This window comes from Amphibalanus amphitrite, unplaced genomic scaffold (genome assembly GCF_019059575.1).
Source record: "Amphibalanus amphitrite isolate SeventyFive unplaced genomic scaffold, NRLGWU_Aamphi_draft 000789F_arrow, whole genome shotgun sequence".
In the NCBI taxonomy this organism is placed as follows: Eukaryota; Metazoa; Arthropoda; class Thecostraca; order Balanomorpha; family Balanidae; genus Amphibalanus; species Amphibalanus amphitrite.
In genome coordinates this window covers 200,554-222,320 of record NW_024882283.1, presented here as the reverse complement: position 1 = coordinate 222,320, position 21,767 = coordinate 200,554, and the positions used below count along the sequence as shown (strand labels likewise).

General features: G+C 48.9%; 1 protein-coding gene across 13 annotated transcripts in view; it reads left to right on the top strand.

Annotated features, from left to right (window-relative positions):
• Positions 1–139: 139 nt before the first annotated feature.
• Positions 140–21,767, top strand: part of LOC122366171 (cystinosin homolog) — a 34,729-nt gene continuing 13,101 nt past the window's right edge. For 2 of the 13 annotated variants that reach the window (XR_006253852.1, XM_043338084.1), the window contains exons 1-4: positions 199–461; positions 3,616–3,664; positions 14,374–14,472; positions 15,074–15,133. Coding sequence is in view for 11 of the 13 variants with exons in the window: in XM_043338084.1 (XP_043194019.1) it covers positions 14,424–14,472; positions 15,074–15,133 (109 nt within the window). In the remaining 2 variants the exon portion in view is untranslated. Of the gene's footprint in view, positions 462–3,615; positions 3,665–11,072; positions 11,271–14,123; positions 14,473–15,073; positions 15,134–21,767 lie in introns of those variants that run through there. The other 11 variants (XM_043338090.1, XM_043338095.1, XR_006253853.1 and 8 more) reach the window with 9 other exon arrangements.

The window sequence follows — 21,767 nt, the reverse complement described above, 5'->3', positions numbered from 1 at the left end:
GCCCTGAACATTCACTAACTATTCTGCTAGCGCGAGCATGACGAGCATCTTTGCTACAAAAACAGCAAATGAGCTCCTGAGTTTAGGTGCTGTCAACTAAAAGTGAAAGATTTTATGAATAGTGTGCAAGTTTTCTGTTGGGTGGGTAATGTGCGTTGATCATACTTACTTACTTACGATGTACGAGAATTTTGAAGGCCCTTAGGCCTGTGGGACTCTGACTTATTGAGCTCCATGACGATATCACTGCCTCAGTCATTGGAGTGGATGGTGTAGAGGAGGTGAGACCAGTGGCGGTCGAGCCTGGACTTGAATTCGTTCAGGGATCGCGCTTCAACCTCGCGGGTGACCTAATAACATTGTATAAACTTATTACTGGGAAACTCAAGACGGAAGCTGATATGTTGCAATTTAAACCAGAAGCAAGACATACAAGAGGACACACGTTACGGATCGCAAAAGTTAGTGTAAAGAAACGAGTACGAAGGTCTTTCCTCACACATCGGGCATGTAACTTATGGAATAGCCTTCCAGAGAAAATTGTGAGGTCAAAATCAACTTTGCTGTTTAAAAGAAGTGTGGACGAGTTTTTGAAGAGTGAGAGGCTTAAATTGGAGTAAATGCCACCGAATCGAGGAACTGGATGACAAAGCATTATATCCTTGAATTATCCCACGATCATCCTCACCCAGATCTGCCATATACCCACTCAATCAGTAAGGAGTAATGGAAGTTACAGGCAGTACGCCTTCTTCCGCACATACAAGACTTCAAGACTTCAAGACTTCAACCACATGAGCAGGAAGAGCATTCCAGTCATTGACTACCCGGACGCTGTACGCGTTTCGCCTCGATCGGGAAGACGCTCTCGGCTTCAACAGCTTCCAGGGGTGTCCTCTTGTAGTAGAGTCAGCCAACTCAAAGAATGACTCAGGATCGAGGTCAACACCCCCATGAAAAAGTTGGTACGTCATAATCATGTCACCGCGGCGCCTTCGATAATAGAGAGACGGGAGTTTCAGCGAGCGTAGTCGTTGGTCGTATGGTAGGCTCCTCAGTGATGGGATCATCTTCGTTGCTCGTCTCTGGACACGCTCCACCTTTTGCTGGTCAGCGCGATTGAAGGGGCCCCATACGATGTTGCAGTACTCGAGGTGCAGTCGTACCAAGGTCTTATACAGAAGCGGTAGCGTGGTGGCGTCGATGCGTTCGAAGGACTTGTGAATCACCGCGAGCATCTGGGAGGCTCTGGATACCGCTGCAGCGGCTTGTTCACGAAACTTGAGGTCCTGATCGATTTGGACGCCTAGATCACGCTCAACTTCAACCTCAGCAAGCTGGTAGTCTCCAATGACATATGACTCATGTGGAATGCGCTTTCCAACGTGGATAACCTTGCACTTTTGGGAGTTGAAACTGAGGCACCACTTGCTGGACCAGTCGACAGCCGTGGAGATATCCGCCTGGAGCAGAGCCGCATCAGAGGGGTTCTGAACAGGACGGTAAATCTTCGTGTCGTCCGTGAACATCTGTATCCCGCCTTGCATAAGGCCTGGAAGATCGTTGACGAATAGGACGAACAGAAGGGGTCCCAGGACCGAGCCCTGAGGAACGCCGCTACTGACTGTGGCCCAGTCAGAAGATGAACCGTTCAGGACAACCCGTTGTTTTCTATTGCACAGGAAACTTGTTATCCATCTGAGCAGGTGTCCACCGATCCCATATGCCCTGAGTTTGTGGAGGAGTCTCTGGTGGGGCACAGTGTCGAATGCCTTAGAAAAGTCCAAATAGATAGCGTCCACTGTCTCGCCCCTCTCGATCGCCCTGCTCCAGTCCTCTAGAGTAGCTAGCAGCTGAGTTGCGCACGATCTTTTTGGACGGAAACCATGCTGAGCGTTGTGGAGCTGGCCAGTAGAGACCATATGGTTCATAATGAGGTCCCGAATGATGGACTCTAGTATTTTGCATGGAACAGCAGTCAAACTGACGGGCCTGTAATTTGTCGGCAGCTGTTTGTTCCCCTTCTTGTATATTGGGACAACTTCGCCCAGCTTCCATTCGGATGGAACCTCACCTGACGCTAAGGACATGTTGAACAGCCGTGCCAGAGAAGGGGCAATAGACTCGGCAGTCTCAGAGAGGATTCGTGGGTGGATGCCGTCGGGGCCCGGGGAGCTGGCGGGCTTGAGACCCTGAAGCTTGTTGATGACTGCCTCTGGGGTGATACTTACAGGCTCGAGTTCGGGACCAGAGTACCTCGCATGGAATGGAGGCATAGTGGAGTCTTCGACAGAGAAAACGCTGGAAAAGTACTGGTTAAGAACAGCTGCTTTTTCTCTGTCTTCAGTGGCGAGGGAGCCGTCCGCATGCAGCAGGTGCTCAACCTTGGACCTGGTCTTGGTTCGAGAGTGGACGTATCTCCAAAAGTGCTTGGGGTTCATTTTTATGTCGCACGCCAGTCTGGTTTCAAAGTCAAATCTCAAGTTTCTGGTCATCCGTCTGAGGTCGTTTCTGACTCGAACAAAACGGGCATGATCTATGGGGTCTTTGGTGTGCAGATATTGAAGCCACAAAGATCTTTTCTTCTTCTTCAGCTTGAGTACCTCTTTGGTCATGTAAATATTTTTCTTCACTATTCTCCGTGAGACACGAGGGACACACTTGCTGATGAGGTTCATGAGCAGACTCTTCCAGTGGTTGTACTGCTCCTCAAGAGGCTTGTCCTGTCCAATGTCCCAGTTGGCATTTCTAATCTGGTGATTCAGAAGACTGAAGTCGATTTGGTGGAGGTTAAGACGATTTGATCCTGACACGGTTCTAACAGCATAGCATTCAAGATCGAATGAGATCATGGCATGGTCGCTGCGGCCGAGGCCGTGGTGGTACGTGACATTTTGAACCATCCCTTCTTCGTTTGAAAAGATCAGATCAAGAGTGCTAGGCACCTCGCCAATTCTAAAGCGGGTGGGTTCTGAGACGTGCTGATGAAGAAAACAGTCCTGAGTAACTTCAACAAAAGCATGAGAGATGTGGTTGGGTGGTGCTGATGAGATACCCATTTCCCAGTTGATTTGAGGCAGGTTGAAATCGCCAGCAAGCAGTATGTGAGAGTAGTTCAATGATGTCACATGGTGGATGAGGTGATCAAGCATTTGCACAGAAGCAGTTGCATCACCTGAGGGACTGCGGTACAAGCAGCCAATGAGCAACTTGTCTGGTGCGGACAGAGCCAGGTCAACCCACAACTGCTCGCTGAAGGGGATATGACCAAAATTTATCTCAGTTGCCTGAAGGCTTTTGTGGACATATATACTTATCCCTCTCATGCCGCTGCTGCCCAGGCTGGTGTCTTGAGGGTTGAAGTTGCAGTACATAGAGTAATCATTGATCATGATAGGTGAATGGTGTATTAATAAATTAGGCTGCACATTTGATTTGAATGAGTTTTTGTCGGGCTGGATTTGTGTGTGGTAATTGTCGTAGGTGGGTACCTACCTATTTGTACTGTAAGAAGACCAGTGTTAATATGTACCTGTATCATTCTCTATTGCTTTTTTAGGTAGGTAGGTACCCATTTACTATTTGCAACTGAGTTCCCCTACTGTTACATTGCAGAACTTGCATAAGCACAGCTGAGGAGACTTCTACCTGGAGTTTTAAAAAGGTAAGTAAATAATGACTCTCATCAATCATCATGTTTGACCAGTTTGCAAAGTATGGCAATTTGGACGAGATCTTGTAGGTGCAGGCTAGTGTTCGGCTGTTGCGGATTTGGTGCAGCGCAATGCGGATTTGGAGTGGTGCGGTGCGGATTTAGTGTAGTTCGATGTGGAATTGGCTTGGCCTAGCGACTGGCATGGCAGACCAGACGAGATAGAGGAGGAAAATTGAAGAAAAACATTATTGGAGGTTCGACGTGTAATTCAGTGTGCTCTCGGGTCTAATTGAGTGAGTGGTGGTTAGAACGGACTATACCAGTGATAATCACGTAGGTCGCCCGCAAGTTCCCACTGTTACAACACGAAACTCACCATTCGGCTCTGTGAGGCGCCGGCAGTGGAGTGGGAGAGATGAGCACTGAGCTGGGTGATGGGAGGGATTCGAGATGGGCACAGTCGATGGCAGGCCTAGATCACCGCTCCATCGCTTCAAACAGTCAAATACGGATCAGGTATCAGGTATCAGGAAAGAATCTGAGGACTGAGGTTGTTGGATTCTGCAGCATTCGTAAACGAGATGCGCTCGGCTCATGTGAGGATTTGGCTTTGTCGCTTGGTGGTAGAGCGAGATGCGTACAGCTGATGGCAGACCTTGAGGAGTGAGGACCACCACTTTGCCACGGCTAAGTAGTCAAAACCGCTGTGAATGACTCGCCTATCAGATTTGTTGTACGATACACTAAACAGCTGTTGACCGGTGCGCCTCGTCGACCTACGAGCCAAATTTTGCAGTATGGATGCTTGGGCTAAGGGCAAATCAGGCCTGTGTCCCTACGTCAGTTGGTAGTTCAGACATGCAACTGACTCACCTGTTCAACTTAACTGAGCCATCAGTTCCCATAAAAGTGTCATTTCCTGGGTAGGCATTAGCCAATGAAGAGTCTTCCTGAGGTCAGCTTTCATCCGAAGACATCCAACACAACATGCTGGAACCAATCATGGATGCATTTGCTTACTAATTGCTACCAGGGCGGCTGAGTGTAATACCTAATTTTTAATGTGTGCAACAGGTGCGGCTGTGCCATGTGCTTGTGTGCATGCTGTGAGGTCGGAGGGCACATGTATGTTGATTGTTGCTGGATCATGGATGGTACCTACTGCATGATTTTTTTTTTTTTAAATAAATTTAGTCTGAGCCTTTTGATAGGAAGGATTCACAAAGACAGAGCCACCGTGAGGCGAAGCTTGTTGCGGTGACCCTGCCCCCTCCGAAAGCGCAATTTCAGTTCTATGGCAGAATTTAGAGTCCAAAGTTTAACGTGCGCACATAGCCGCGCACGGCCGGTCCCCTCACTGACTTCGCCTGGCTACGGCCTGCCACCAACTGCAACCATACCTGTCAGGAGGCCCATAGGCCATAAATGATAAGCGCCCGTCGCGCTTCGAACCCGGACTGTTATAACCGGGAACGCGTGCCCTCACCACGCGGAGTCCAACGCTCTACCAACTGAGCTACGGGACCGGCTATATTTGTGTTACTGCATCAAACAATGTCTGATGCAGTAAAAAGTAGTGTAATGAAAAACAGTTTGTTCAAAGGCCTTTCCTGGTTAATAGTTACTTCAGATGACCCCTGCTGATTGTGACCCTGGTTCAGGGTCCAGTACCTGTGTACCTACAAGTTTTGTCTTCCATTGTTGTGTGTTTGAATTCCTCACAAGCATGGCTACATGTGGGATGTTGTTGGATATGCTGGAGATTAGGTTTTTACAGTCCCTGATGGAGTAAAGAATGCTAGCTATCCTGAATATGGAACTGCTTTTAAGAAGGACTTATTGTATCTAGTTTCCAAAATAATTGAGCACATTATGTGACTCCCTGTACCATAGCTCAGTTGGTAGAGCATTGGACTCCAGGTGGTGAGAGCCTGGGTTTGAGTTGCTCCGGCAATCAATTCATAGCCTGCAGTTGATGGGAGTGGAGTGGCCATAGCCAGTTGAAGTCAGTTAAGTGGGACAGACTGTGCATGGCTTTGATGGGCATGTTAAACTTTGGTGTTAAAAAATCGGAACTGCGTGATCGGTCGGTAGGGGTCGGAGTCGACGCACAAGCTCTGCTTAGCGTAGGCTCTGGCTCTGTCAATCCGTCCATTCAAACATTCGTGCAAAATTTACAAAAAAAAAAGTTTGTTGGTTGTCGATCAGAGTACGTCTTCTTGACCTAGTAGACAAGGCTTGAATCATGAATGAAGTTCAGCCTTGTATTTTTAATGACCACTTCTCATTCTTTCAATGCTACACCATTTTTCGTTCTTTTCTGATGTCTGCTGTTGAGCAGCATTTGTGACGTTCATGCCAGTCAAAATTCTGGTAATGCGATGATCTATGTTTGATATCAGAACAACAACTTCAGAGAGGCTTTTCACCTTTGGGCTCTCATAGCATGAATCTGATAACCTCCGCTAATGCTGTCCTTTCTCATTGAACATCAATCTGCGACTATCCAGTGTTTAGTTCACTAAGGTATATTAATTATTTTACAATATAGTCTTTCGGTTGTGTAGGTGGCTCAAGTTCAAAAGATAACGTTTGTTTATTTCTACACGGCACGATAATCACATTTTATCACAAAAGGAATTTGTACCTGGAGCATGATTCTGCGGGTCATGCACTCGACTCGAGGTCGAGTGTCTGCTGACTGGCACTTTGGCTGCCCGCTCCTTGTCTGTCGTTGCTCCTATATCTCCCCACTTGATCTCCTGTGACGTGGAAGGTCGCACGAGGCCATGGCGCTGCCGTGCTCGTCACGTGATCACGTTACGAAGACACGGGTAGGTATACGCGTGTCAGGTGACGGCTCGACCGGGAATATACGAGATATAAGTGTTGATTTAGGTAAGAATGGTGATCAATTATACCAGGGCTACCGATCAATGGATTTCGGTGACTTCTACTCCGGCCTCCAAAAATCAAATCCGACTCCGTCTTTGGGTAGAACTATCGACTCCGACTCCGACTCCGCAGCCCTGAGCAGACTATATTGAAGAAATTTGCCAAAATATCAAGCGGAGATCGTATTCCTAAGTTCACACTGGTGGATCTTAAGGTTTGAGCGGTGCCACACCGGCAGGCCTGTGAGCTGACCGGTCACCGCACACTGCACTGGCTGCTTGGCGCACGGCAATGGTCGGTTCTTCACTGGCGGTGATCCGTCCAGTCTTCCAAGCGATGCCGATCTGATGACATGGACGTCTGACTTTTGTCCGCCGGCTCGACAGCTTCTGTTGCTGGCTTAAAGTATCAGACATCGTTCAAACATACTTCCCTCGTTTTATAGTCTCATAATAGGTGAACCGGTGACCTAAAAAGTTTTGTCTTGGCGTGACATTTTCTGTCATGTCAAGGTCATGTCATGCCATGACCCAAATGTCATGTCATGTTGTATTCTGGGGGGGGGGGGAGGAGGGTAAACACAACATATGTTAACTTAAAACAATAAGCTTGGTAACCTACATGACCATTACGTTTGTCTGTCGTGCTCGTTGAACGATTAAGTTTTATTTGAAAACCTAGTGTTGAATGTTTTTATGTACAAGGTCAGGTCAGGGCGACATCGAAACTGGCATTACAATCAAATAAAAAATAATCTCACAGATGGTCCCAATGCGTTCTGTGGTGCAAGACTGGTTTCCTGTAAATGGGCTGCGCTGTTTGAATCTTCATTCTCAATCCATACATTCTTTTGCTTATATCGTACAGCGAAGGCGCACCCTCGTCCAGTATTCTTGTTCAAAAATACATATACCATTATCACTGCAGATATAGGTGTATTCCGCGGCACCTAACTTCCGGAGTGAATCTGAGCTGAAGCCTATTCAATGACCATGGCATGGATGATTCATCCATGGCCATGGTGTAAGAGATCGTGATCTAAATAAAACTGGTAGGTCTTTCAGGCCGTTTGCAGAGCCTTGCGGATCATTGGGATTGAGTTTATTTTTGTTCGGTCATCGCTCTTATTCATAGGCGTAGGAACAGGGGGGGCCGGGGGGGGCCATGGCCCCCCCACTTTCGGAGGTGGGGGGCCAGCAATGTTAACTGCCCCCCCCCCACTTTTTGCTGACTTAAGTGTCTGTCTGTACCTAGGTACCTACCAGTGCTACCACCCGGTAACTTGACAACAATTCAGCTTGCCCTTGAAGATTCCCTTTTGTTTCTACAGCGTTATTGACCGCAATTTCCTTCACTCAATGAAGGAAACCATATCAGAGACAAGACTGTGGGTCCTGGTGACAGCATTTTGTTGAATACGAGGCACGGGACAGCGAGCACTGAAAAGGTATAAGACAATACTAGCACGGTGCAGGAGAATGCGTATACCAACGACCAACGCTTGACCGGATCTGCTTGGGGTCGGCATAGTTCGTCAAAGGCGTACTAGCTGGGGGCCAGGGCGACCATGCCCCCGCCTCGGCTCAAACAGGCTGGGGGCCAGCAATGTCTGTATCTGCCCCTTCCCTTCCACTTTCAGTGCAGTGGCGGTCGCAGAGGGGGATCAGGGCCATGCCCTTCCCCCCTCCAAAGGCTAATCAGGGGGCCATCATATCATTTGCCCCCCCCCCCAAACAACCAATGGGCCCCCATGGGCGTATGGGGCTCTGGCCCTTATTCGATTGTCACGAGGCTCAAGAATCCCACGCTAGCTATTAACAGCTCCCAAGCCAGTCTTTGAGGGTCCTACACTGATCTTGGAGGGCACTTCAGTGGCGGTCAAGCGCCGACATTGACCGCTGAGAACCCACATTGACCTCATTTGAGGGCCCCTAAACTGGCCTCAAGGGCCCAGTCGGCGTCTGAGGGCCTCACACCGGCCTCTGGTGGCCTCATTTCTGTCTCTGGGGTCCCAAGACTAACCTTTAGGTGCCTCTGAGGGTCCTGCACTAAATTCTGATTTGTGAAGACCCGATGCCGGCCTCTAAGGTCCGCATCGGCCTCTGAGGGTCCATCTTGGCCTTAGAGGTCCAACGCCGGCCCATGCCGGTCTTTTAGGGCCCCACACTGACCTCTAAGGGCCCATGCTGGCCTGTAAGGACCCGTCTATGCCTATGAGGGCATAGTACGCGATTCTGAAGACCTGATGCCGGCCTCTGAGGCCCATCTTTGTTTTTGAGGGTCTTCTGCTGGTCTCTGGGGTCCAAACCGGCCCATGCTGGTATTTTAGGGTCCCACATTGACCTCTAAGGGCCCCGCACTGGATTCTGAAGATCCTATGCCGGTCTCTAAGGGTCCGCATCGGCCTCTGAGGGCCCACCTTGGCCTATGAGGGCCTTCCGCTGGTCTCTAGGTTCCAGGTCCCGCCCATGCCGGTCTGTTACGGCCCCACACTGACCTCTAAGGGTCCATGCTGGCCTGTAAGGACCCGCATTAGCCTCTGAGGGCCTTGCACTGGATTCTGAAGACCCGATGCTGGCCTCTGAGGCCCATCTTGGTTTTTGAGGGCCCTCTGCTGGCCTCTGGGGTCCAACACCGGCCCATGCCGGCATTTTAGGGTCCCACACTGACCTCTGAGGGCCCATGCTGGCCTGTAAGGGCCCACATTAGCCTCTGATGGCCCAAGTCGGCATCTAAATGTCTCATCCTGCCCTTTGCAGGCCCTGTACTGGTCTCTGAGGGCCTCAACCCTCACCGGCCGATGGGGGGGGGGGGCGGGTGCCGCCCCTCCATAGTTTTTTTTTTCGCGATAGCTCCGAACACGCCGGTGATAAAGAGCTGAAGCTTTGCATACCTGACCTTTGAATCAAGCCGGATCTTTTGACACCAACCGCATTTTCGGGTCAGATCAGGTCACTGACCCATGAGGTCATAAGTGAACCTCTGCACGGTTTTCAGATGTCGCAACTTCGCAACGCCCTCACTGCCAGAGGAGATTTCACAGGGAAATGAACCTTGGAGGACCTAGTATCCATTAGGAGTCTCACAACTTGTACATCTCGGATTTTTCCTAATGTCATTTTCGTGACCTCACCATTAGTTATAAGTCAATGGGGATAAACTGAAAACTTTTTCTGGCGCCGTAAACGATCTTCAACTATCTCAAGCACACTGAATCTTTCATGCACTCCTTGCAAGGTTCGATGCGTCACTTTTGCAATGTTGACCTTGCGCGACGTCATTTATGAAGTTATAAGGGTCATATAAGTTTGTCGTCAATAACTACCGATCAAATTGAGCTAACGAGTCCGGGAAGCCATCAATAGACTCAGGAAGACCTGCCGAATCGAATGATATGCGACATGACCTCCTTCGACCAATTTCGTGACCTGGGGGCGCTGACCTGACCGTGACCCGTGGTCAACACCCTCAGTTTACCTCACCCAAACAAAAAGTACATCATTCGACGCGCCTGAGAGAGGCGGACACGATGCTGGCAAAATCGCGGCTCTGCGGCCGTTTTTTGCGAAGTTATTCACCAAAAACGGAACCGTGCCTTGAGGCACTTGACCTGACCTCAGAGGTCACCGGTTGACCTAGAACCTTAAAATCGAGTATCGATCTCTGCGTCTTGTAACGGCGCACACGCTCGTTTTTCCGCGACGCGCTAGCTCAACCTGGGGCGCAACGGCGAGGGGGGTCGTACCCGCCCCCCGCCCCCTCGGCCGGCGCGTATGTAGAAAACCTATAGGTCCGGTCCGGCGAGGGTTAAACTGGCCTCTGATGGCCCAGACCGACCTCTAAAAGTCCCACACCGGCCTCTGATAGTCAATCAGCCCAGTTGCAGTGGTCGCTGATATAAAACCTCTTAAAAACGTTATAGGTCTGGCTGAGCCTAGCTGGGCCGTTCATGCTGATTTTTATAGGTATATTGAAAAGACTCGCTTTGCACGTTTCACGCTTGCTCGTAATGAAAAAGTTGCTGGATGCCTCTGGAATTTGCATGGGTGCCAACGGCTGCGGAGGACAGGGGAACGCGTCCATCAGTTTGAGTTTATGGACGGGAGTCTCCCTGAAATTTTAACCATTTTTGTTTTTGTTTTTGTCTCGATTTCTTTTTATCTCTGATCATGTTTGCGAAAACAAAGTGGCCGAAATCCGAGGAGAAATCGGATATTGGGGGTAGGTTAGGTTTTGGACCTCTGGGACCTTGGCCCCCCCGCTTTCGAAAACGTTCCTACGCCTATGCTCTTATTTCGTCAGTTGACTTCAGCTTCAGCATTCTTTAGGAATATAAGATCAGCCTACAGACTAACCCATACTATTTACAACGTTGTCTGGCCAAGCACTGTCCAAAGTTCATTGCTGGTATGTTGATGCATGACATTATTGTATGTAGACTCGAGAGCGCTTTTCACGAAGCTCGCACAGGCACCGGAAGCTAGTTCACGGCGCGTCCGCCAGAGGCGCTGTGTCCGGCCTCGGTTGTCGATGGGTGGTCGCTCGGTAGCCCCAATGTAGTCAGGCACCACGGTCGTTTGGTTCAGTATTTAGTGCAGCGCCCGCGTGCCAGTGTGTCGCACTTACTGGTGTACCGTGGAGTGCCGGGGCTGGTGAGGCGTCGGGATACCCTGTCCCTGCAGCGTGGCTCTGCGGTCGGTCAGCTAACAGCCTGTGCAAGGTTATTGTTCAGTCCGTCAGTGTGCGTCTATGGACCGTCATCACCTAACGGCCTGTCTAAGACATGCTGTTTATTTGTAGTGCGTCTCTGCTGCCTTTATAAGACGTGCTCTATGTAGACCTTAGTAAGGCTTAGCTGTAGGGTAGCCTGGGGCAAGACGCCCCAGATAATTTATTTTGCTACATAACTTTTTTCCCACATCACCTGAAAGGGCAAATTTGTGCTCGATGCGTTCTTTGGACATTTTACTTTAAATTCCACCCCTCAGATTCATTCACTTATGATCGGACTCCCAGCTAAGAAGTGATTTGTGAAGCAACTGCAAATAGGGCGTTTTGCCCCAACCCCAGGGCAAAACGCCCCACGGCCTGGGGCAAGAAGCCCCATACTCTAGATTAAAGATTAAACATGCTAGTTGACTAAATCTTATATGAGAGGTCCGTTAGACCTTGGGAGGCACGGCACTGAAGTTAGCACCTTCCATCCTATCAGGTGTTCAGCTACGACATAATTGTATGAGCAGGTTTTTCACCTGCCTCATAAGGCCAAATAATAAATTATCACAATGCAAATGTTAACAAAATACTTCCTTTGCCATCCAGTTGCTGAGAAAAATACATATAAATGCATAGAAACATATCGTTCGCCAGCTACCGAACATTAGGAAGTGGGTAGTCCGAACAACACATGAGGTAAAACGCCCCATGGGGCTTTTTGCCCCGCGACCTACTGGGGCGTTTTACCCCAGCACGTAGTTCGGTCAGAGAACAACGCCTTGCACTCCAGGAAGACATAATCTAACACGAACCAACCCGGCATTATAAGCGTTAGACAATAGTTGTTTAAAATACATAAAAGTCGTTAGCCTGAGGTGGACGATAAAAGAACGCCATGATGCATAATCTGACAACAAAACATAAAAATCACTCCAAAAACACATTTCTGGCTATATCTCCCTAAAGAGTCATCACAATTTCTTTCCAGTCTGCTCATATAATGATCGTATAGTGCACGTTTTATAGAAGAGAGGATGTTTCCCCAGAACCTTGCCAGTTCCGAGAAACATTGGTGAGGCGTTTTACCTCGGCGGGGCGACTTGCCCCGGTCTACCCTATTGATTAGACGTGTTGTTTGCAGCATGCTCGTCAGTAAGGCCCGAAAGGTCAGCTATGCAATGCACCATTTGTACAAAACTTTATAGCGTTGCATTTGTCTGTATGACGTTCCTTCATGGTTGTAATCAAAGCTGGACGTTTCGTGTGCGATTTTTACGTGTTTTTACGTTACGTGCATACCAAAGCTCGTCATTTTCCGCCTCGGAACTCTGTTAGGTATTTAGCATTACCTAACAAACTTGTCGAACGATGATTTGTAATGCTCATTTAGATAGCTAATACTTGATAATGGTAGTTAAAGAGAATAAGTAGCCATTTAGTGTAACCATCTGGAGGTTGTCACCATAAAACTCGTTACTTGTGGCCATCGCCAGAGGCATCGCCGTACGCCCTGACGAGTTCGCTCACGGAGTGTCGTTCTCCGGCGCCGGACTGCACAAAGTGCCCATCCGTGCCAGTGCTAGGGTGGCACTGTCGCCGTTCTGCAGCTCGGTCCCAGCGCCGGGTACACGGAGCGCGCCAGAGCGAGGCGTCACCGTCTCACGTCACGATGCTCGTCGGATGACGATGCTTTTACGTGATACGTATGATATCTGCGCCAGACTATCAACCGAATCCATTTGATGTAGGCACATGATTTAGGATGTCCTTTTGAAATTGGATCAGGATGCATCAAAAAGACACTCCATCTTCCAATTTAAGTAGCAGTCTCTATTTCGACCGCCATTACCAGCACATCTTTAGACTGCGTACCTAGTCTGGCTAGTCTTCACTAGTCTAGTCTAGTCCTAGACGTTTTGTTAAAACTGTGTGTTTCCACAAGGTTGCTCAGGTGTCCTTGTGTCATTGCTGCTTTGCCACAACTATCTGCTAGATGAAGAGCAGCTCAAGGCTCCTTTTTGTTGATACACGCGGTCGCTCAATTATCAGTCGATATGTTGCCTCAAGTACAGGTGCCAGTACAAGTGTGCTAGTGACACTCGCTGCGCGGTTTATCACCAATGCCGAGCGGGACGACCTCGCCCGCATCAGCCCGGCAAATTACTATATAATAAAATTACTGCAGCTCGTTCGAATTTATGTTGCTGCGTAGGCAACAAATTTACTGCAGCATGTGCGACGTACATGAGATGATCGAGCATGGTTTTGCCACTGGCCAATATAAGCGTTCATATTTATCGTGCTGAAGGCCTCTTTTTACATCGCTGTGCAACGAGACCGGTTCTGGTCGGCACCGACCTGCCCTGTCAGAGACCGGCTGTCACACCGACCTAATTTTAGTTAAGTTTAGTTTAGTTTATTTTCATAATCATCAACGGGTCGTTGCAACCCAATTATAGATGAAGTCATACGTTGCATAAAACACAGGACGCATAAAATACACATATAAAACACATATACCCCTACTATACCCCTAATAAGTAATCATGACGCAATGACCCTACCCCGCAGCCCACTGATTATCGTCATCTCACTAATCCAAGCCTGTCTCCCCGACCCAACTCTATCGCATCGCCCCCGCCCCACGATCGCCGTATCGAACCCTGTCCCGCACCACCCGCCCTGGGATTTGGCCACGTGACGGATGACATAACCATGTAGTCCCTGATATAAAAAATAACCAACCCAGTCTTATGTGATTGACTTGGTATTCAGCCCTTGTTTTTCTGCTGAGGGCTTTCCAATCATTTTGCCACGCTCCTAATTATTGTTGAATGTTTTCTCCAAGACCGATCCCATCCACGGCCGTCTTGTTCATTTTTTTGCACTGTTTCTGTGCTCTTTTCTTTTTAAAATTGATGTCGAAGCGCCGTCTTTTTGTTTTCTTCGCGGTAGCAGATTATCGTTTATATGCTTTTCTCTCAGATCTTTTTTATTTTTATTAGTTATCAAATCAAGTTCAGCCTCTCTGGCCTCTTTCTAAATGCACCATCAACTCCAGTTCACCGCGGGACTGTTTAGATGACCGTGGTCTCGCCCCGTTCCAGCTCTGGCACCCTGCGCTGTGAGATCCCGCAGGTAGCGCGCACAGACCACCATGCGGATCCGGCCCAGAGAGGTGCTGCTTCTCACCGTCTGCCTGGCAGGTGAGTTGGCCGAACACGGCTACATAGTCCGCCGGCTGGCAGACTGGGTTTGTCCGTTACTAGATGTTACTTTTCGGGTGTAGTGGTTTTGTCCGTTGCACTGTCTTTGTCCGTCAGATATTCGTCTTTTCTCAACCTTTCTGCCGCTGTTAGCATACGTCGTTCTTCTGGAGCTTTCTCTTTGTGTGCTTTACATGTCACATTCTAGCCATGCTGGTAGTGGGGTTTGGGATTAATTTGCTTTGTTTTAACTTGCCAGTGCCAACAGTCATAATTTCCATCACATGCTATTTAGCCAACTGCTGATAAAATTCAAGGCCTTGAATGAAGGGTCGTGGTGATCAGTAGCAGAAAATCTGCCAACTTTGTTTAAAGCCCAATTCTAAGCTGTGCAAAGGAGCGGCCCATATCGTTTTCTCTGCGATTTAAACTGTAAACAAGGTCTAAAGTGGTATGTTTCGGCGCTGGTTATGCTATTGTCTCGCCTCCGTGGCCGTTTGCGGCTGTTTGTGGTGAACTGACCTGACCCGCCAGCAAATGACTGGGTGTCTGTGGGTCCGCACGACGTTAGATGGCGTTCAGTGACGTAGCGCGCACCAAGTTTCAGGGCTGCTGATTCTGTCTCTGTGTGCTGACGGCCACTGGAGCCAGCTCCGCCAAGGTACCCACTCTGACCCCACACGCCCCCTGGCGGGTCCTAACGCTAAGGTGGTGCTCTGCTGGCTTACCTAACCTACCGCAGGCGCCGGCGGCCGCAGCAGCGGTGCCAGCGACGGTGTCCAATTTTGGGGTGGTGGTGGTGGTGGTGGTGGTGGTGCGACAGTAAAGGTGGTGGTGGTGGCTTTGGTGTTGCTTTTGAAATTGATCATCGCTCAGGCAGTCTCTCCTTAGTCCTTCCCGTCCTGTCGACGTTCGTCAATTAGAACCGGTGTTCCGTATGTGTAGCGTAAAATCAGACCGAGCCTAGGCTAGTCACCTATGGGTGAGCTCAAGAGGACCAGACTCATGAAATATGAATGTTTTCATTTAAGGCTCAAGCTCCGGTTAAAAGGTTCAAAGTAAGCGAATCACAGACTAAATATTTGAGTGGCTTTCAGAGCCAGCACATGAATCTGGGCTTGCCGCTCCCGTGCCTTACGCCACACCACCACCCAGCTGGGCTTATGGTGGTTCGAGTGAGGTGACATTGCGCAGGGATCTCTGTCAGGGGACGGCATGACCCTGTGTCTGTGCAGACTGCGCGTCATATACGGCTGATATCGCTGGCAGTGACGCCGCCCGTTTCACTTGCCAACTACCTCTTCCTGGCGCCATTTGTCTTGACGCGTATTGCGTCCTGTCGCAAACTGCGGCGGGACATTAAAAGAGCGAGACAAAACAAAACTGGACGCAGCAATCGGACTGAGAAGAAAAAAACTGAGCGTGTCTTTTCGTCCGCTGTGAAAAGTCACACGCTTGCTCACCTGTCTGCGTTATTTCATCTCACTTGCACGTACGAGTGTCACATTATGCTTATAATGCTCACCGGGGTGTGGTTTCGGGTCCCTGAACACGCTGGAGCATTCCAGGCTGGTAGCGCTTTGATGCATGCCAGATCCACTTCCGTTTCAGCTGTTCAACAGTTGAATCTCCGACCCCGATTTATGGTTTGGTTATTTTATAGTAAGGTAGACATTCCATGGTGATTAACTTTATCGACTTCGTGAGAAAACGAGTGCTTTAACCCGCGCACCGACGGGGGTCTGCGCCAACTTCGCACCGACGGGGGGGGGGCGGATGACCGCCCCCCCTGAGATCTCGAGAACGAAGCAAGATAGCGACAAGCGGTAAACGGCATCGGATACGCACGGCCAAGATCTACAATTTTTACTCAGGTCATTTTCAGGTCAGGTCAAAGATGACGTCACAGGGGTCGAAAAAGTCAAAATGGCGGCGCTAGATATGGAGAGAGTTTTTCTCGAATAACTTTCGAATTAGTCAAGATAGGAACAAACTAAGGGCATCATCGTGATCCTCTCGTCAATCCGCATCGAATGATATATGTTGACCTCGAAAGGTCAAGGTCAAAGGTTGACCTCAGGTCACGTGACCTCGAGGTCATCATGTATATCATTCGATGCGTCTTGACGAGCTGAACACAATGAGACCATCCACACGTCTGTATCTTGTTCCTGTACGGAGTTATTGGCCAAAAACCTTTAGTGACCTTTGATGACGTCACATGACCTCACAGCTGCCCAACAGCAAAACAGACCTCAAGGTAGTGAAGGTTGATCGTATATGAAGTCATGTATGGTATATGGGGCCATTCCGACCCGTTTTAGTGGTAAAAACAGGGAGTTGATTTTCCCCCATTGACTTATAATGGGGAGGTCGCGAAATTGACCTGACCTTAGGTCACCGATATCAAAATTCCGAGATATACAAATTGTAGCTACTAATGACCTAATAATATCCTGCGACTTTCAAAGGCCTTCGACATCTATTGTAGCTGTGGCACGGTGACAAAGTTGCAAAAAAGTGACTTGAGGTTGGGTCATTCAAAGTGACCTGGTGACCTGACCTTAAAAGGTAGGAAGTTCAAACTTGCACACCATGTGTAAAATTGATGAGGTTATAGTCATACCAAATTTCGCGGCGCTACGCGCCGCGGTTTTCCCGCTATTCGCGAAAAACCTCAGGGGGGCGGATATCCGCCCCCCCCCCGTCGGTGCGCGGGTTAAAGGTAGTGTGCCAGCTTTCCTGGACCGTATGGAGTTAATGGCCCAGATAAGGAGAACCGGATTTTTAGAACTTATCCATACCTTCAAAACTCATGGAAACGTCTTAAATTCTTCAAATTTTGAGTACCCCAGTGCGAAATTCGCCCCGACGGGTTGTCGGTCGTACCCCAACCACATTTCACACCACTATGAACAATAAATGCACACACTGAAATCGCTATTACCGATATGCTCATCCAATCAAGTTTCGATAAACCCGTTCATCATCAGCTCCTGCGGTTTCGAACACGCCTGTTAGGTGGTGCGGTAGACCGCGCCCAAAGCCAGGGCCCCGGTAACGTGAGGTAGCCGAGTCAGGGCAGCGTGCGCTGACCCAAGCCGGAGCCGCGCGTCCTCCCGGTGTCATGTGATAGCCCGGGGCTGCCCGCGGGGATGCGGTAGACCGCGCCCAAAGCTGCGGCCCCGGCTTGGGTCAGCGCACGCTGCCCCGACTCGGCTACCTCACGTTACCGGGGCCCTGGCTTTGGGCGCGGCTTCTGCTCATACTTTGTGGTGCGGTGGTGGTGCGTCGGGCTGCGCGCTCTGACTTCGGCCAAGAAAAATGCGTCAGCTGATCATTGTCATTTCTGCCCACGGACGTATAAATAAACTGGACTGACGATCCCAATGGACCTCCTATGGAAGATAGTGAAGCCGACAAGGCGCCATTTTACGTTGCCAAAAACCCGTGCTCTGGAAGGTCATCGAACCATTACAATTGGAATTGCGTCTAAACGGATGATCGGATCGAGATGCTGGTGGTACCGTTCGATGGGTAATGCTTTGAGGCAGGTGATGATGCATGACACAGGTCATTCAGTGTCACGTGGCGCGTGCCACGTGCCGACAAAGTCGGGAAGGGCAAAAACCTTTAAGCGACGCTCCAAATTAAACGGTGGACGGCACAGGTGCCAAATTCACAGGTCACATGTCCCGGTGTTTGACCATTACCATATAGTATGCTCGGCAGCAGGGGGTGCGGAATGCACGCGCCAGGGGCGAAAAACATGTTTTGAGGATGCATCCTCCGATTCCGGAAAACCTTGACCTAGGCACACCAAATTTGGCACACTGACACTACTGGCCGAGCGCTTTAAGGCGCTGTGCAAATAGATGTGCTGGGGTACACGGTGCACGTGCTGTGCACGTGCAAACCTTTTGATGTTGCACTCTGTGTCACATATACGGGCAGAGCGGGTAGCGCGAGCAAGCTCAAAGTGCCAAATTTACACAGGCCACCCAGAATGCATTCCAGCATAGTTATTGAGCATATCTATCTCCTGGTGGACCCCAAAGGTGCGCTCTGCACGTGCAAAAAACTATCCGCGCCGGGCGGTGGGGATGCTTGGACACCCCATGTAGGTTTATGTAAATATCTCAAAAACGGCGTTGTGGAGCGCCACCGTTTTTAGCACACCCTTTCATGAATCTTTTTCACACATTCTGCATAACTTTCAGACCCAGGTCACTCAAGGTTAGGTCACCAGGTTACGTCCAAGTGGCATTACCTTAGGAAAAGTTATAATGCCCGTCATAGCTACACAGACTGAACAATCGGTCTAAAACGTTGGCGGCGATTACTAAGAGCACCATATAGGTATGCGTAAAGTATCAATTATCCATAGTAAAGTATCAATTATCCATATTAAAGTAGCTTATCCATAGTAGGTGTCAACCACCAATGATGGCGTCGTAACATGTTACGAAGGCACTAAAACTATAACTTCTTAAATGTTAAACTGAATGCTAAATTCGAAATCAGCTCCAAAAACTGTCCTAGAAACGTGTAAAACTCGAAAAGGTGAACCAAGGTCAGTAAAGGTCAGTGACCTTGACCTAATTTTCACGTGACCTTGACACCCACCGGCCACCATATTGCATGTGACCAACATCATATCACATGTTTGAACGCTTGAAACCACGAAAAGACAGCAAACGCGCTGTTAGTGCGCGCCGACGTACGCCGAATCACGATTCCGGTCAAACATGGTCTCGTAATAATAACTTAATATCAGATGCTGATTTACCGCTACTCAGTCAAGTTAGAGCCATTTCTTCTTGGCCGCGGTCACCGGTCCAGGCCACCACATAATCGTATTACACCGCGCTTGCTCAATGCTCAGTTCGTATTGTAAAAGCACTGCGGCACAGCATAGATGCAGGCGCTCTGCTACTGCCATCTATGGGTGAAAGATGAAGATAATGGTTATTGCGGTACAGTATCACTACAGGCGCAAACAGCGTGGAAACAAAGATGCCTATGCTGCGCTATCGGGCGATGGTAGCGTAAATTTGCGTTGCTGGGTAGCTAAAAGTTTTGGAGCCCGAATTAGACAAAAGAAATGGTTTGTTTGCCGTTTTAAAGACCGTATCAAACAATCTGCGGTTACTCTCAAAATTCTTGCTTTGAGATAATTGGTGATTTGTTTATCAAACTGTGGTACTTACAAGCTATTACCAGCACATAACGAACTTCAGGCGACACCGCTCGTCTATGTTTTGTGTCCTTTGCCTCACGTGAGGGTGATGGGTACCTACTGGAGTAGGCAAAAGTGATATCATCTCCCATTTTCAAATGGATCAGCACCTAAATGGTGAGCCGACCAGGGGGACCGACGAACGTTGTTGTTGCCATCATCGACCATAGGTGGCCATCGACCATCGACTATCGACCATCGACCATAGGCCAACGTTTTAGACCGATTGTTCAGTCTGTGTACTGTGTAGCTATAACGGGCATTATAACTTTTCCTAAGGTAATGCCACTTGGACGTAACCTGGTGACCTAATCTTGAGTGACCTGGGTCTGAAAGTTATGCAGCATGTGTGAAAAAGATTCATGAAAGGGTGTGCTAAAAACGGTGGCGCTCCACAACGCCGTTTTTAAGATATTTACATAAACCTACATGGGGTGTCCAAGCATCCCCACCGCTCGGCGCGGATAGTTTTTTGCACGTGCAGAGCGCACCTTTGGGGTCCACCAGGAGATAGATATGCTCAATAACTATGCTGGAATGCATTCTGGGTGGCCTGTGTAAATTTGGCACTTTGAGCTTGCTCGCGCTACCCGCTCTGCCCGTATAGTGACACAGAGTGCAACATCAAAAGGTTTGCACGTGCACAGCACGTGCACCGTGTACCCCAGCACATCTATTTGCACAGCGCCTTAAAGCGCTCGGCCAGTAGTATCAGTGTGCCAAATTTGGTGTGCCTAGGTCAAGGTTTTCCGGAATCGGAGGATGCATCCTCAAAACATGTTTTTCGCCCCTGGCGCGTGCATTCCGCACCCCCTGCTGCCGAGCATACCATATGGTAATGGTCAAACACCGGGACATGTGACCTGTGAATTTGGCACCTGTGCCGTCCACCGTTTAATTTGGAGCGTCGCTTAAAGGTTTTTACCCTTCCCGACTTTGTCGGCACGTGGCACGCGCCACGTGACACTGAATGACCTGTGACATGCATCATCACCTGCCTCAAAGCATTACCCATCGAACGGTACCACCAGCATCTCGATCCGATCATCCGTTTAGACGCAATTCCAATTGTAATGGTTCGATGACCTTTCAGAGCACGGGTTTTTGGCAACGTAAAATGGCGCCTTGTCGGCTTCACCTGAATGGAGGTGGTTGCGGGTCCAGTTTAATTATACGTCCGTGTTTCTGCCACTTGCGTGTGGTGAAATGGGGTCATAACTTATGAGACGGCTTTTTCATATCAATTATTTTACATAAAATCATATTTCAAACCATAAATAATGTTCGACAGCCAAATAAAAGAAACAATACCAATACAGGCTTACAGTTTAAGGCTCGACATTGTGTTGTCTACGATTAGACAGCTGATAACTCATTCCCGTACGTCGTATGGTCGTAACACTATAATGACCTTTGCTTATTGTCACATGTGCGCCGCATTCGCGATTGTTGCCGACGCCTGTTTGCAGGTGAGCCCACTACAGTTGTTATACATATCTAAAAACCGATAAACTTTTAGGCGAAAAAGGCACTATTCCAGGCCCATTTTTGATTTTTTTTTGCGATATTAGGTAAAAACAGAAGCTTCTTATCCTAGGAAAAATAAAATGGGAAATCTTTCAAAGGTGGCACACTACCTTTAAATGTTTACTTGAGATAACTAGGGGCTGTAATGAAGCTAAATTACGCTTCAGTTCAATTATGTGATAAATATTTGACTACTTTGCGCTTTGGATGCGAGCTGACCGTCAAATTACGTGTCTCGTTCCCTCTTTTTACGGAAGGACTTAATCCCAGACTGGCGTCGGCCTTGCCCTCTGTTTTTTTTATTCCCCACAAGGGGCGTTCCACGACAAATCGACAAGTGCCCTGCACCCTCATATTTTATTTTTTGCTTAAAATTGGTCTAATGGGTTGCGATGGGCGGGGAAGCCAGCTGTGGCAAGGATTTTTTTCTTCAAACAACGGTTTCCGAGATATAGCCTCGGGCAATTCCTGGAATTTACGCTGCAACCCTATGTTTGGCGGCTTATAACTCAGAAACTATTGGTTCTCT